Raw genomic sequence first — 16,105 nt, 5'->3', positions numbered from 1 at the left:
ATAAACTTGGGATGACAAATGAATTCATGAACACGAATTCCGTCCGATGCCGGGGCTTCGCGCCGCTTGAGACCGATGACGGGTTATTCTTCACCCTCAACACATGAACATCGATTGGGGAAAATGGATTGATAGAGCGCTCAACTTTACATAAACGGAACGTTCGTTTATTACATATCCGTTTAACGGTATGATTTCTGGTACCTGGCGCGGGCACCCGGTCCACCGAATTTCTTGGGTTCGCATCTTCGAGGATCAGCCACGAGAAGGGTTTTGTCGTACTGAGCGAGGATGTCTTTCAACTCCTTCTTGGTGGCCTCATCGACGTACTTCTGGTAGAAAGCAACAATAGCCTTCGAGATGCATTGACGGATTGCGTACACGCGGGAGACGTTACCTCCACCCTTGACGCGAACACGGATGTCCAGCTGGTTGAAGCGGTCGCGACCAAGAAGAAGAATTGGCTCCATCAGCTTGTACCTTCGGACGAGACATGGGAAAGTTATTCGAGGTTACGTTGGGAGCTCGGCAGAGCTCGCGAGCGAGTCCTCGGAGACGCGATCCCTAGTTTCGAGTCGAGCTGCGCGGAGCTAATTTGCGAGAGTTGTTCTGAACAATTCTTATGGTGTACACACCTGAGCGTCGATGGCTCGAGGAGATCGAGGGGCTTGCCGTTAACTCTGAGCACACCATTGCCAGCCGTACAGTGAGCAACTGCGATAGCGGTCTTCTTCCGTCCGAAGACTTGGACAACCTTGCCAGGTTCCTTGGTGCTCGACATCTGGGGGAAAATTACATCTTCATCTTCCACCGTTCATCAGAGCGACAACTTACAGGAGCTGTTTTATGTCGAGTTCAGCGCGCTGTCTAATAAGGAAATCTCGATCGGGGAATGATCGCAGGGGTCGGAGGGGAGCCCTCGGACTTCGATCCCAGGGAACCGGGCCACGGAAAGCGGATCTTCGATCAGTAAGATCACGAGCTCTCTTATAGAATTTCCGCGGCAGCAAGCACGTGGTTGGCAAACTTCACATCTTCCCGCACTCCACTGGTTCGGATCGAACGCGAATTTCTCAGCCAGGATATCACCAACGGCTCCGCATCAGTCGGCCCACAGGGTGGGACGACGGAGTTCGGCGTACGGATCAATCCCTAGGTTAACGAAATTCCCAGGACGGAGCCAATGCGGTATGCCGCTTCCATCATCAAAACATTGATCTTTTTCGACGAAAATCACGAAGCTCCCTTCAGAACTCCGGTTGCAGTCCACCCACAAGGTCTGGAGTCTCACTCACTGACGGAATAAATTACGAAGAAGCTATTTCTCGCAGAAAATTCTACCTTTTCCTGTGTAACCCACGCGACGTGGCTTCAGAGCCAGAGAAAGGATCGCCGCCGTTTCGAAACCACCCGAACTGCGGTCGGCGGAACGTACCACTCGTGGTACGAAAACACGACCGACGGGCGATGGGTTCGAATATGATGATGTTCAGCCGCGAAATTCAAAAAGTTCCATATGATCAGAGAACCCGACAAGCCTCTCGCGATTTCACTATGTATGTTGAGCATCACTATCAGATTACGCTGTCGATTGGCAGGCCTCGACCCCGTCAGACGATCTGTGCATCCGTACCTCCAACGATGGAGAGATGATCAGATCCGCGCTAGTAGACTATGAGAGCGATCCGTGGTGAAGGGTTTCGCAAGTGAGTAGCAGCATAGAGTATCCCATTCAACCGGCTGCTCGAGATTGCCTCTGACAACCTCTCTCATGAATGCATGCCGACACTCCTATTCCAGAAGCGTTGGTCAGAGCTTGAGACACTGTCTCGAATCGTGAAGTGAGTGATTTGATGACCTTTTGTTCTCGGACAATCGGCTTGCGTAACTCGTGAAGATCAGATCCCTTCCCTTGCGAAGCAATGCACTCAACTCCAACATGGGTTTTCGGCTACGGTTCCATAATTTGGAAAGTTGACTTTGAGGTCACTGAATCTCTCGTCGGCTATATCGATGGTTTCGTCCGGAGATTCTACCAAGGCTCGACCGATCACAGGTGAGCGCGATCCGAACGAGCGAGCGTTTCTCGATTTTCCTCTCTCGACGCATTCGATCGATGATCGATAAGTTCTGTCGAAATGAGTGAATTTGGGTAAGACTTCGATGCTTCTCAGAGGGACACCGGAGAAACCAGGCCGCGTCGTGACGCTCCTGCCATCGACCAGGTCGGACGAGAAAGTCTGGGGAGTCGCTTACCGGATTCCGGACGAAAAGGTCGGTCGAATCTTGTGTATATGTTTTCCTGAACCAAGGAAATCCATAGAAAACGTGTTTCGGGGATGATCGGCTTCACCTCGATTACCCTCCATGTTCCGGATTCCAGACTCAAGAAACCTTGGCTCACTTGGACTATAGAGAAAAAGGCGGTTTCACGCGATCGACCACCATTTTCTATCCGCGTGACTCTCGGCGCGAGCCCTTCAGGATCATAGTTTACGTCGCTGTCGAAGGGAATATTAATTATCTGGGTGAGGTGATTTTCTAATGGACTCGCCTATTCGATTTATATGGCCAGCTGCCGTTGCTTTCCGGGAATCGTGTTGTCTTTGCTCATGGAGTGCCCAATCTTCAAGGACCCGCTCCGCTGGATGAAATGGCGAGAACTATCGCCTTCACGCGCGGTCCATCCGGACCGAACATCGATTATCTCATGAATCTATGCGATTCGATGCGCAAAATCGCGCCTGGGGTGATCGACGAGCACTTGAATACTTTGGAGGAAGCTGTCAAGGTGGCGATCAGTGAAAAACGGATCGACGAGAATCCTCATCGTGAGTCGTGCTAGGGCACAGATCCGTGACGCGAGAGCCATCAGAGAGACAGACCGGGAGCCCCTCCGCGCGCCAGATTTCCTTTGACAGCTCGCCGTACATCTTTCCATTTGCTGTCCAGAATGTTTTGAATGTTTGCCACCCGGACCCAGTGACTCCTCGACCGGACCAGCGGTGGACTACTAGGTTAATTTACTGCAATTGACTCAATGAAACCAAGAGGTATCTCTGTTCGAGAGAATCGGGCGGAGACTGATTCAATGAAATGAGCTCGTCCCGAGCATCTCTTCGACCTTTTCTCTTTTCATCGGAAGTCAGACTGTCGAGTATCGATCGCCCTGCCTAACTCCAAACATCAAGACTGAATGATAATCGAAGCAATAGTTCAAGGGGATGTGCACTTTTTATTGGGTAACTTCAAGGCCGTTTTGTGGTGAGGTCAGAGGCCTGGAATTATCGAACTAGTACATGGAATTCCCATGCTAATATCAACTATCAGAGAATGACAGAGATATCGATGATGGGAGAGAAGTCGAAGCCCCCCCACGCATCGTTTATGAGAAAGATAAGTGGTCGACGTGCTCTATCACTATGAGATCAGAGAACTCTGCCTTCAGGAATGGCAGGTGTCTCCATTGGGAAAAGGAGAAACGAGGAAAACTGAGCTCCGTGCTCGTTCGCGCGGGCTCTCGTAACAAAGCTTCTATCAATGTAATGATATAACACATGGTATTTACAAACAGTAGCAGCAGGAATAATGAAAAAAGTAGGCGAGGAGTTCCGATGTTGAGAGGTTTTAGCGGTTCTTCGGATCCGCTAGCGGAAGCAATAAGCAGCATTCAACCGGCGCTCATGTGCCTCAATCTCGATACTGTACGAGTCGATCGAGCGCCCATGTCGGGGCTCGACACGTCTGCAAATGAATTCCGATCCTCCAGTCGAACGCGACTCCTCTCACGTCAAGTACTTCGTCATGTTACTTCTATTCACGCCTGAATGACTCCGCAGTTCACGGTATCGATGCGATTTAAAGTAATATCGTTCCATGCAGCATCCGTTATTCTGTCGAGATAGAGGTGCCAGCTCCACAGATCTCTCGAGCGTCGGCGAAATTGTCTGACCGACGTGAAATGTCGCAGGATTCGCGACATCCACGACAGAAGGTCTACTACTCATACATATAATGAACATGTCGTGCTTATCGTCATTTATACTTCCACAAGAAGCGTGAAATTTTCGAGACTTTCGGACTCAAACTGCCCATTGAACCGATGCACCTCTGGACGAATGATCTTCCTCTTCTTCCTCACTCCCACACAGTGTTATTAGCGTTTGTCCTAGTCTAGAGGGAGGTTCTGCGCTTCTCGGAAACTAACGCTATCTTCAACCGGGCCAAACCTCTAAACAAGCTCCTGTCTGAACGTGAGCAGCACCCGAAATTATCAAGCAGAGAAAAATGCATTGTTCCTCGACGTCGTTCTGCAAGACCGTTTCGAGAGCTACTCGTGTCTCCTTTTTCCTGTCGAGTGTACTCTTCCTTGCGCTTGAACCCGCATCCCGCTCCCACATGAACATTGCTCAATACTCGCACATAGATTCGACCCGTTATTGTAGGTTCCGTCTGCGTATTCGTCACTTGTTTCAGGATTCAAAAGACATTTGCTCGAGTCGAGAATTTTCTCTCTTCTCGAACCGCACGCTTGACGCCGAAATTCATCCAGCTCTGCGCTCCCGATGCAAATCATGATAGAGACAATGTAGGTGGTTGGGGGCGTATTGGCTCCATGATGCCTACAGATAGTTGCCGTTATTGATGAAGAGGGCGCTGTGCGAGGGTAACATAGCGTTTGTCGATGCTCTAAAGTAATCTACGGAGGTGTACAGAGGTCAGTCTTGCCCGAGAAATCGATTATAGCCATGCGCTCCGGAAAAAATCACGTCCACCCAAACACGCATTGCTTCCGGAGACGTCGACGAAAGGTGATATACGCGGTCGAGCGTCTTCACGCAAAATGCAGCCATTTTCTTATTGCCATGGTCTACGTAAACGTCATCGATCGACTCGAAGTGGATAAGGCCTGAAATGAGACAGCACCGAGTGAGATGAAGGTCGCAACCTCCAGGAGAGAGGCGAATGTTTTTCAGTGTCGTCCTGCGAGGGAAATTCCATCCGAGGGATACCGTGCACACAGAGTGAGAGGCGTGGGATTGTCTTTACCTTTCAGTTTGCGTTCGGTTTTGTCCATGAAGTACATGAGGGCTCGGCTGGACCGATCGAAGAGGAACCATCGCTTTTTCCACCATCGGCTCGCGCTCCCGAGTTTGTAGAGATACCCACGGCAGCTGTTGGTATCCACGACCACATCGGTCGCACACATCTCCAGTTGATGGCCACAACTAGCAATATGAACCCGCAAGTCGAAGTGGCCTTGGTCGGGGAACACCGGCAGATAACAAGTCAGCGGGCGCTGACTAACTCGGCGATTGTTGTTGCGAAGCGAGACCCCCATTTGGCCGAGAGCGGCGCTGGTCTTCGGTGAAAATAGCTCCTCGGACTCGGTCGATGACGACACCATCTCCGATCCACAATTGGACTGAAATCAAAGCATTCATTATCGGGCTTCCGTAGCTCGGAGCGTTTTTTCTACGCCCCGTTCTATCGCTCCTCGCGAGGCTACGCGGAAGCTACTTCAATGGGGAGCGTCGTGGCCGTAGTTTGTCTCCACGATTCGACTCTGCTCCGGGAAGGGATGAGGCGTGTTCGTCGGAGATAAGCGGGCCGGCAGGAACGTATTATAGGACTTATAACTCACATGTTGATATTCAGACTCGGTATCGGATTCGCTCCCCGATAGAGATTCCGAGTCCAGGCTGGACTGTTGTTGCTGCTGCACGACCTTGAGGTTGTTCTGGTGACTCCGTTGCTGGTCTTCCCAGTTCCGTTTCTTCGATTCCAGCTCCTCGGCAATGGCCTTCTGCTGAAGCTGGAGCTCCTGAATTCGTTGCTCTTTCTGTTCTATCAGACGGCCCATCATCACAACTCGCTGGTTGACCTAGGGAATGGAATTCTGATAAAAAATCGATCCGTGCCGAGCCGTGGGGAGTTTCACGTTTTTCGGTCCGCTCCGTCTTCCTCGAATGGTCATCCGAATTCCTGAACTTCGACGGTACCAGTACTCCCAATAGAAAGCCTTCTCGGTGGCCGAGGTGGACGCACTAGGTCTAAGTAGTGAGGTCACGGATCAGCAGGTCATAATGAAGTCGCTCACCTCTTCGATTCGTTCCTCTCGTCGGGCAGTGCTCTCCATTATCTGGAACTCGAGGTCTTCGTAAGCTCGCTTCTCGGCTTCGAGACATTCGACCTCGTTCTCCAGACGTTCAGAGATCTCTCTCTCCAGGATCGGGGATACGGGGTCGTCCAAAGTCTCCGCCATCTTGACCGTAAGTTCCTGTTGAGAAATTCACAACTAATTCAGTCACTTCCGTCCCCTACGACGTCTTATTGAACGGGGGGACACTGCTCCGTTAGGTGGGGTAACTCTTTCATTGGAAAGGTGGAGTCTTCCCTCCGTGAGGAGCGTTTTTCTCACGGAGTACTGAGAAGGATTAAGATCCTTCGCCTCATTAACACTCCGTGGGGTATATCCTCGAGGCCTTCTCCTCCCGCTTCTCGTTCTATTCAGGCCGCCGGTCCGCCCCGCCTTGCCAACCAAGAATCTCGGTAGGCTCGGGAGTTTGACGGGATTTTCGACTTTCACTAGAGTGTTTTCTCGAAGCAATGAATTAACTTTCAAAAATTAACCCGACGACCCGACTGAAAACCGATCTTCATTCGAGGAATCGGCAGCTGGAACCCACCTGCCATTTGAAGATCCTTTCACCGGCCAGCTGCAGTCGGCTCTGCTCGTCGTCCTTCTCGCGCATGGTTTCGTCAAGGAGTATTTCTTGTTCAGCCTCGAGTTTCCCGTATTGTATGAGGTCTTCCTTGAGAGAGAACTGCTCGTCACACAGTTCTCCCGTAACGAGAGCGAGCTCCATCTGCAGTTCGTCCAACTGCTCCTTGAACGCTGCTTCCAGCTGCATGAATTGTGACTGCAACAATGAAGCTTGAGCCGCGTGGATGTGGGCCGCCATCTTTTGAAGCGATGTCGACCGTTGGGGGGCGAGCTTTTCCTTTGAAGTTTTATTGTCGTTCCTCTGCCCGTTTGTTGGTGTCGTTGTCGCAGTTGAGGAAATCGTCCTGAAATCTATGGCGACCGCTCCGTTCGCCAAATTGTCCTGCAATCGACGAGAGATCTGCTATTCGGAGTTCTCCGCTTCGTGGACACTCGCTCGATCATGTATTCTTAGCGAGTGTCCTGGGAAGAAATCGACTGCGATTCTGAAGTACTCACCTTCGGCGAGGAAATACCGGGAACGGTTTTGATTCGGTTGCGGGGACTTTGCGGCGGGCTCGAGGGTGACATCGGGGTGGGAACCACGGATTCCTTGCCGTTGTTAATGGCCGTCAATTCATCCTCGGAGGAAGGCGTGGTGGCTTTGAATGAACCATTTGTCTTTATCTTGGTCGATGGTGATTTACGACTCGTTCGCGGGGACTTGAGCTGGCCGGGAGGCGACGTTACGTTCGAGGTCGACACGAATTTCGCGCACATGTTGATGATGTCCTCGAGTCGCTGTCGAGCGTCGCGTTCTTCTTCCTGCTCCTGGAGGCGTTCCTGGACCACCTGCAATTTTTCCCGCCCGTCTTACAAAAGATCCTCGCTTCTCTGCCGAGTTTTCGCGCCTCGTTAAACACCAGATCAAGCGCGAATTGCTCTTTTCCACGAGGGACACAAGGGTACGCGACGAGTTCACGGCTCGATTTGAACTATTCCAGGTGTTCTACGGGAGCCACCGCCGCGAGGATGTGAGTTACGACTGCCATCTCAGTCCGCTGCTTCTGCAGACGCTAGTTGATTGTATCGCGCATCAACTTGCTGGATTACACGGATGATTTGGAAGTAGAACTCATCTCCAGCTCTCGCTACTAAGGTAACTCGGACCAGCGAGGCCAGAGCTCAGCCAACAGAATGGGAGCACTACGAACTTCGTATGGGCCCGACGGTGCGCACAGCTACGTTCAAACCGATGAGTAAAGTCTAAAATTAACAATGACTCTGCAGACTGGACCTCGTCGTTCACTTCTCTCCCTTCCGGGAAGTATCGATCGGTGAAGGCGCCCTCAAAATCAGTCGTTTCCACCTCAGCGAGCGAGCGCGTCATATGACCGGGGACTCTTCTCCGAAATGTGTATAACCACAGAACCACCGTAGCCGATCGACCGTGGAACTCGTCCGAGTCCACTCGGAAAACGAATCGAAGAAATGGATCGGAACATGGAAATCTGCTGTTGCAGAATGCGCTCGAATCTCTCGGGCAGTCAGCGGGCAGCCTGGTGGTTTCCGTCGACTAGTACGATGCGAACCTTACTTTGGAAGAATCGTTCTAAAGGGGCGCCTTGGAACTGTTTAGATCGTATCGAGGACACGCAGCGCTCACTCTACGGCCGCGCCAGTCGTTCTGTCTGGTCGGTCGACGGGCCGACCGGCCGCCAAGCCGTTCGGTTAACAGGCTGTCCGACTAACTGGCCTTTTCGCAGTCTCTCAGCGCTTCGCTTACCGTCAGCGAGGAAAATCCAGGCGGATACCGGAGCAACAGGACGAGTGTCCAGCCGCCCGCTCACTCGACGGATATTCGGTCCACGTAATGCTCGGTGGAACCGTCGTCGTTTCTTGCTAGCACTCACTCGCTGCGTGAACCACTCGAAGAACGGGAGGAAGACGTCATCGATGGCGACGGCGCGGCGGTGGCGGCGGCGGCGTGAGGAAACGGCATGGCAAGCTGGCCCAGGAGACGAGAGCCCGAATTCGGAATTGGAGGAATCAAAATCGCCTGTCAGGGCGCCTTCCGTCCCGGTACGGAAGAGACGAAATGTCTCAAACGATAGAGATGATGAATCCCTTGCAGCAGATGTGCCGTACGTAAGAAACTAAATCGCCGGTGAATCAGCTTGTAGTCCCACAGGTAGTCGTCGAGCCCCATGGAGACGGGGAAAGACGCCGGAATTCGAGCACGAATGAAATTTCATCCTTACCTTGCGATGTTGCTCTGTGAGTTCCTCCTCTCGCTGTCGGAGCTGCTCCGACGACGCACTCCCAGCGAGTCCCATGAGGTCGTGGGCGGATAGGGAACACAGCGGCGCCGGTTCCGGAATCGGTGCTTTATCGAACCTCGGCAACGAGAAACACCTGGGAAGGATCTCGAAACATTACTCATTGAGCTCAATGGGATCGGGCTAAATACGTTGCTCCGGATCTCATTGACTAGGGCCGGCAAACCTCGAGCCTCGACAGATCGGTCTGTCCCGAGGCTCCATCTATTAGTCTATTGTGTCGAGGGAGCCTCGTTACGTCAAAACCACGCAGAGAGCTTTACTCCGATCGGGACTAGTCTTCTATTAGGTATCTGTTTAGTTTGCGAGTCCGTTTCTCATTCTCCCTGTACCGCCGATTCCCCGGGAACGACGAGAGCTTCGACGACGGAGACGACGGTCTTGAACACCCAACGCACACAGAGGTTCTCCAGCAATCGGAGTTGATTGCACTGTTCGCGAATATACCGCTTTCCTTTTCGCTTTCTTCCTGATGAATGACGGACGAGGAATTCAATCAGGTCAAAGCCAAACACGGTAAGGCCGGATTCCATCGTAAAGATACCCCGAACTAGTCGTCAGCCGACCAACCGACTGGCTGTCTGCCCATCTGTCGCCTAGCGTCTGTCCGTTCGTCCGTCAGTCATTGCGACGTATGAAACGTTGGGCCGGATAAGGTAGGATTGGACTGCGTAAGTTCGGATCGAAAGCGGATTATAGCGGCCTGCCGCGAAGCAATCGTTCAGTCAATACGCCATTTGTCAATCGATCAGATGAGCCGAAATCAGAAGTCGTCAAAATCCTCTGTACGGCAGTGGTAGCAGGGAATCGTTACCATCAACGCGCCGTTGGAAATGATCCCGCGGTAAAAGCTTTTCCTGCATGGAGCTATAATATTAATAATTCGGCGTGCGTTGATGACCGAGCCGCAACTGGCCTATGCCTTCATCCGTCATGATTCGCAAACTGATTTGTTTTGCTCGTGCCCGCTTGCTTTATGGGTCGTAGTAATTGGCAGCAGCCAGGCATTTGCTGAAGGAAGAGTAGGAGCGAATTCGGCGTTAATCGACTAAAGGTTGAGCTTTCTCAGCATCATACGCGGGCTTCGCTTTCGCAGCAAACCTCGGCGTGGCGGGGGAAAAAATGAAAAAACGGAATTCCTACCATGCTCATGCGCGAAGAGAAAGAGCGAGCGGGCGGGCGAATGAGTAAACGAGCCTTGGTGACTAAGCAGAAATCATTTAGGGAGCTCGACGGCCAGACCAGCGGGGTGGAAGCGAAGTCGATTATCCATCTTGTTTATGAAGTCCGAAACTTCGCTCCATTTGCTTGTCATGATGGATCAAGGACGGAAATCGCACACGAAAAAATACGACTTCCCGTCATTCGATCAACGCTGCTTGAGTCGGATCATGAGGGACGGGCATGAACTTTGTTCTATAGGTAGCGTGAAGCCACACACACCACGCAAAGAGGCCACCAGAAGAGAAACTCTTCCGTCGACGTCAAGCTCCCAGATCGGAAATTTTTTCCCACCCTTAATGCAGGGCATGACGCACAACAGAGCCCCGGGCCAAACTGGGATGAAGCCTGGTGGGGGAGAGTGCCCTGATACGGGATAGCGCCTTGTATGGGGTACCCCCGTTGAACCCCCATTGGAGAAAGGAAAAGTGTCCCATATGAGGCGGGCAAAAAACCCTGTGTATCCCATATTAGGGCACTCTCCCCTATTGTCTATCCGAGCTTTAGACCCCGGAAAATATGGAATACTCCGATCCTCTCCATCATTCTCGCGGATCGGATGCCCCTCCTGACCGCAAGAAAAGCCGCATGGCAGTGAATCGCCTCTCGGAGTACCGCCGGAATGCAGACGACGCTCGTGGTGAATGCAACAATGCGGGCGATTTTACGGCGGCCGCTCAACTCTAGTATTTGGCCTTTTATGTTGATGGAATGCATGAGTACACCCGGTTTGGAAGCGTTTGTCTAGTGCCGCGCTCCGCGTTCCACGCAGTCCTCGCAAAAAGGATAGACTCGTAGCCGAGTTCCGTCGCAACACTTATTTGCACCGCTACAAGGGAGTTGAATACTCGGGCCCCGAGCCGCGGTCTAGACAAGTCCGAGCGTCGCTATCCCGCCTGAGTCACTTAAAGGTCCAGCGGGAAACGTCACGGCTCGAGCATGGGGAGTGTCCGCTCAAGAACCGCTCCGCATAGTGGTGAGGACGACATATACGGCGATCCCTGACTCACGTCAGCCTCGCGGATGGAGTCCGTCGTCTACGATGAGTAGCGGAATTATCAATATTCGGGACTGGAAGTCAAGGAGAGGCGAGCTCCATAGATCCCAGAAGATAGGAATCGTACGATTAGCGATCGATCAGGCGGGCCTCGCCGAAACGGATCGAAAATCGAAGTGACTCATGACATTTGATGTACGACGGGGGTGACGTCAGTTTCTATAACGGAGCTCGAGCACGTCCAAGTCAAATACGGTCGGGAGAGCTCAACGAAAGAGGAACTGGGCGTGATGCGACGGCAGAATGCGAACCTCTCGACGTCCAAGGGAAACTCCGACGTAGGAGTTTCGAGTTACGAGATCGATGTGATGGAAAATTGAGGATCTTGAACGCTGGATCCCAGATCTCAGGCACGAGCGGAATTCTCAGACTGTTCCGGACTAGCGCCTTCTGAATGAGCACCTCCCACGCGATCGAGGTCCGGTATGAATTCGAGACTACGCAGTGTGATACCCTGTCGGCGTTCGCCCACGAACGGCACTCACCTATATTCCTCTTCTTCGACGCCCTGCAGCGGTGACAGGATACTCTTGGGCATGAGATGGGGCTGGGGGTAGCTCTGGAGGCGGCTCCGTTGAGGAGTGACCTCGTACGCCGCCGGATTGACGAGGAATTCCACTGGAGACTCGCACGTCATCCTTTTCGTTCAGCGCACTGAACTGCAAAAATAACAATTTTCTCTTAGTTGCTTGTCGAACCGCCTGTCCAACAGTAGATGATAATCACGCCGCACCGTCATCAGCCGGCGAAAGTCCGACTCTCGATTTGTAGACACTGACAGCGTCGCCGGTCGCTTCGTCGATCTGAACAAATACGACAATCCGTTTAGCAGCCTGCAGCTACTGTGCGCTACCAGCGAGTTGCTGACGCAGATATCGGGCGAGACTACCAGCACCATGAAGCGTTCGCACATCTGGCAATGTTCAACATTCTGATCGGGGGAGCATCAAGCGGCCGACCGACTGATCGACCAACCGACCATCTCTTACCACAATAAGAGTCAGAGATCGTCCGGTGAAGCGAGAACCGACGCGGATAATAATCCGTTCCGAAGGAATAATCAACGGAACGATAGAATACAAATCTAGATCGCGCGGCGAATCTCTAACAGGGAAAAATTCAAAGCGAGCCCACGCGCGCTCAGACAACTGCACGACGACCTAGTTTGACGGCATGAAGCGCACGAGATATTGCTTCTTGTGCTAAGCGACAAGAGCACGAGCCAGTAGGAACACCTTATCATATGCACGCCGTGTACACGCGTGCCGGTCTGCCCTCCCGCCCGCCTGCCTGCCTGCCCGTCCAGCCATCCCCTCACCTGCCTACTGCCTACCAGATGGTTTACCAGCCTTGTCAACCACCGAGCGAAAGACCTTCGGAGAGCAAGAAGAGTTGACGTCAATGCAACTCTCTTGCACTAGATCTCGGTCGAGCAAGTGGCCTTCACTCCGAGTTGGCGGACGGTGATTTTACATACAGAGCACTTCGTCGGTGATGCGTTTGGCTCTGTGTTGGCCCCGCTTGTTTGGTAAGTCGCGGAAGCGCGTCTCGTCTAATCCAAATCTCAAACACGCCCGCCTAGACTCGCGCAATCGCTCTGCGAGAAACACCCGCGAGGAGAGGACCACCACGAGCACACGGTCGAGGGGACTGAGCGTGTTTCCAAAGATTAGTCGAAGGAATGATGAGCGAATAAGTGACAGCCACACAATGAAGTCAGGTGACTGACTGACCGGCTGACTGAGACTCCAGCTCGGGTCGGATCGGGAGGGGGCCTGTCGTTTAGGAGAACAATAATCAACGAGATTTCGAAGAGAAGCTGCCGACGACTTCCGATTACGATCGGCAGCACTCGGAAACGACTGATCGCTCAACTGGACGCGTCAATCAATAGGAGAGCCAGTCAATCAAAGCCACGCGAGGCGTACGTACTCGGAGTAGCGACGAATGCTGCTCAGTCGAGCGATTGTAGTCTAGTCGGATTAGATGTTCGAGCCGACCGCCGAATGCGGTTCCGACATCCTTACGTGTTTGCTCGCTTGCCTGACTGTCAGGCTCGCCGGCTGCTCGCGTGCTCGCAGAGGAAGCCTAGAAAAAATATTCGTCTCTTCGTCCCATCTCCTCTTCCACACGCGTCTCGCGTTCTTGCCGTGGTACGGGTTGTCATCCACAAGCGGAGCTCAAAAACGTTCCGATGGATCATACAACAACGTATTCCGCCGCCACCAGCACCGCTGACGGTTTCCAGTCGAACACGAAAAGTTTCCACGAACAATGCGGCGGCTGACGTCGTTGTGCGTCGGTATCGTACGTGGGTTGGATGCGGCGATGATACGGGTGGATCGCGGCCCGACTCGTCGACTTCCTCTGTCAGTTCCTAACTCAGGTCGTTAGGATTGCGAGCGGTGTTTCCAGTGGTCATTTGCCGAAAAATAATTTTCTCCCTCCGCGATCGTTTCCTCGCCGCTTCTACCCTTGCCCAAGTCGTCTGTCAAGGGAATGACGTCACCGCACCCGGCTCACTGAGGTAATTCGGGACCTGACTCCGATCGAAAATCCTTCGCCAATAAGAGCGGGCGACCGATTCTTCTCGAATTTACGCTCGTCGTCGCTGCCGTGGGTAGGGGCGGCCACCCACATTCCCCGCCCGCCTGCTCGCCGCTGCGACAACCGCTCCCAACAGCAGAGGAAATTATTTACAACGAGCAGTGTACCGGGATGGAAAAAAATGCCGCTCCTAAGGGTCGTGGGAAAACTGAGCGTGACGCCATCTAGTTCTCGATCCGATGAGCTCTGTCGTTGGGAGTCTTCCAGAAACGAATGAGCGGAGAAAACGAGATACGGAGAGAAACTTCGGCAATCGACCGAATAACAAGGATGTTCGTTGCGGTCGTACGAGATACCCATCTGCGTTCTGTTGTATATCGTTAGTGCCGCCGTGGGGACCCACTGACGTTGCGTCGAGCCGAAAACAGCTGTCTCAGTGTTTTAGCCGCGGCCGAGCATTTGATATCCACCGACGCCTGCGGCGTCGGCTGATCTTCATGTCGCACCCTCTCCGGCGTAAGGCGGAGCTTATGGCCAATTTATTTAATTGTTTCGAATGACAAGTCAGCGTAAATAAAAAATGGTATCGCTCAGGCACGGGGGAAAACGCGCGATACAACGGTATCGGGTTATTTCCGCACCTTCCATTTGCCGGCGGGGCTTCCGTTTGAATTTTTAAGCCTGGAGTTCCAGCTCCGTAATCATCATGAGCTTTGGGGACCGTTATAATAGAATTCACCGCGGACATAACGATAGGAGTATGTCCGTATCGGCTAGGCAGCTCCCCACGTCACGTAATCGAGTTACCCACGGTGGAGGCTCGCTGAAAGCTGCGGCAGTTCTGAGCATATATGAATCTGTTTCCCTTCAACCGAGCCGCTCGACTGGTGACTACTGTTATGCGGTGCAGGCCAACTGTAGCTATTACCCCGCATGGCCGATTCGAGCCGATAATGGACAACAATCTTCATTTGTCTACATTTGACTGCATTATCCACACACGCTAGCACGAGAAGCAGCCCCACACCGATGGGTCGTCGCGTGGATTATTTAGCGACGAAATTCATCGATTATGATTTACGGCAGCGTAAACACCGGGGAGCGGTGAACACCGAATCTTCACGCCGATTGACATCACAGAAGAAGCGGAACAAATTGGAGGCATCGCGATGATGGCGGATAAGAGCGAATCGCTTTTGAGCTGCGATTCGAATACGTGGATGGTTGAACCGCTGGAAAAAAAACGTTTCCGTCCGATATCGGTCCTATCCAAATCAAGCGCCCGGATGAATATCCGGACGCACTTCGAACTGCTCCGGCCTGAAATCCTGGTACGTCAGAAATTCGTCATACCGGACTTTCGGCTACAACGGAGCGATCGCTCGGTCCCGGACGGGTCCACGGGATCTTGGATCTTAGAATGACTCGACTATCGCGGACCCCATGACGGACATTCGGATATAAGAGACTGATCTCCGGGCCCCAGTCCTCCGTCCGCCGATGCTAATTGGATCGCTTGAAGAACCTATTCTTGTGAGTAGGGAATTCGGTAGCTATAGCTTATTGGACGATTTGAAAGGTTCGTCGCCCTTATGCGCGTCGCAAGAAAGGCTGCAGTGGTGTTCCCGATGTTTTTCCTGTTTCAATCCGGTGCCTCCAAATCCGCTAAAACGAGGTTCTACTGCGCTTGGCTCGACAGCGTGTCGCTTGAAATACGGAGCTCCCTCGATTGGCAAGATCCCGTGAACTTGGTAGAAACTCTTTCAGTCGGAGGACGCTCGAAGCGCCTTGGGAAAATTCGGCGAAATGAACTTCGGAGAGCGTCTCGAAGATGAGGGAGCTCTTGAAGTCGGCTCCCTTGTCCAAGATGCTCTCCCCCTCCCTCATTTAGTGTGTGTTTCAGCGGAACAATGGATTCCTAATGGCCCGAACGGGGCTTGGCCATTGCGTCAAAGTAGCTCACTTCAAAGCTGCCGATAGGTTCTCAAGATATCAAACTCAACGTTGTGGTCTCGACGCGCCGAGACGCATTTTCCTTGTGGAATCGGATTTGTCTCGATGGACCAGTGGCGAAGGTCACCAAAAGTCGAATGAATCGCCGAGGCTATCCCCCTAAGAAGAACAACAAACTTTGGCACAAGTCCTCGGGGTAGAAGAATCGTCGTCGATGGAAGAGGAAAAACACCGAAATATTCTGCAAATGGCAAAGCACGGCCTTGTCTGGAAAAGGCACCG

General features: G+C 52.6%; 3 protein-coding genes across 3 annotated transcripts; 1 reads left to right on the top strand and 2 right to left on the bottom strand.

Annotated features, from left to right (window-relative positions):
* Positions 1–151: 151 nt before the first annotated feature.
* RpS16 (ribosomal protein S16) lies at positions 152–1,434 on the bottom strand. The gene is made up of 3 exons (XM_003743284.2): positions 1,342–1,434; positions 636–781; positions 152–480 (listed from the first exon to the last, which is right to left on the bottom strand). Exons 2-3 carry the CDS (start codon positions 779–781, stop codon positions 183–185), a joined length of 444 nt encoding a protein of 147 aa, XP_003743332.1. The 5' UTR covers positions 1,342–1,434; the 3' UTR covers positions 152–182.
* A 488-nt stretch (positions 1,435–1,922) lies between these two features.
* Positions 1,923–2,934, top strand: LOC100900684 (putative glutathione-specific gamma-glutamylcyclotransferase 2). Its single transcript, XM_003743351.1, has 4 exons — positions 1,923–2,056; positions 2,175–2,274; positions 2,384–2,528; positions 2,634–2,934. Exons 1-4 carry the CDS (start codon positions 1,923–1,925, stop codon positions 2,843–2,845), a joined length of 591 nt encoding a protein of 196 aa, XP_003743399.1. The 3' UTR covers positions 2,846–2,934.
* A 287-nt stretch (positions 2,935–3,221) lies between these two features.
* On the bottom strand, positions 3,222–11,985 carry LOC100902170 (pleckstrin homology-like domain family B member 2). The gene is made up of 8 exons (XM_003743283.2): positions 11,809–11,985; positions 8,968–9,121; positions 7,226–7,558; positions 6,690–7,109; positions 6,101–6,280; positions 5,645–5,884; positions 5,050–5,425; positions 3,222–4,909 (listed from the first exon to the last, which is right to left on the bottom strand). Exons 1-8 carry the CDS (start codon positions 11,958–11,960, stop codon positions 4,719–4,721), a joined length of 2,046 nt encoding a protein of 681 aa, XP_003743331.1. The 5' UTR covers positions 11,961–11,985; the 3' UTR covers positions 3,222–4,718.
* Between the last annotated feature and the right edge of the window lie 4,120 nt (positions 11,986–16,105).

Source organism: Galendromus occidentalis, unplaced genomic scaffold (assembly GCF_000255335.2).
Source record: "Galendromus occidentalis unplaced genomic scaffold, Mocc_1.1 scf7180000077442, whole genome shotgun sequence".
Taxonomy (NCBI): domain Eukaryota; kingdom Metazoa; phylum Arthropoda; class Arachnida; order Mesostigmata; family Phytoseiidae; genus Galendromus; species Galendromus occidentalis.
Note: the sequence above shows the minus strand (reverse complement) of the source record. Positions and strands in the feature narration are given on the sequence as shown.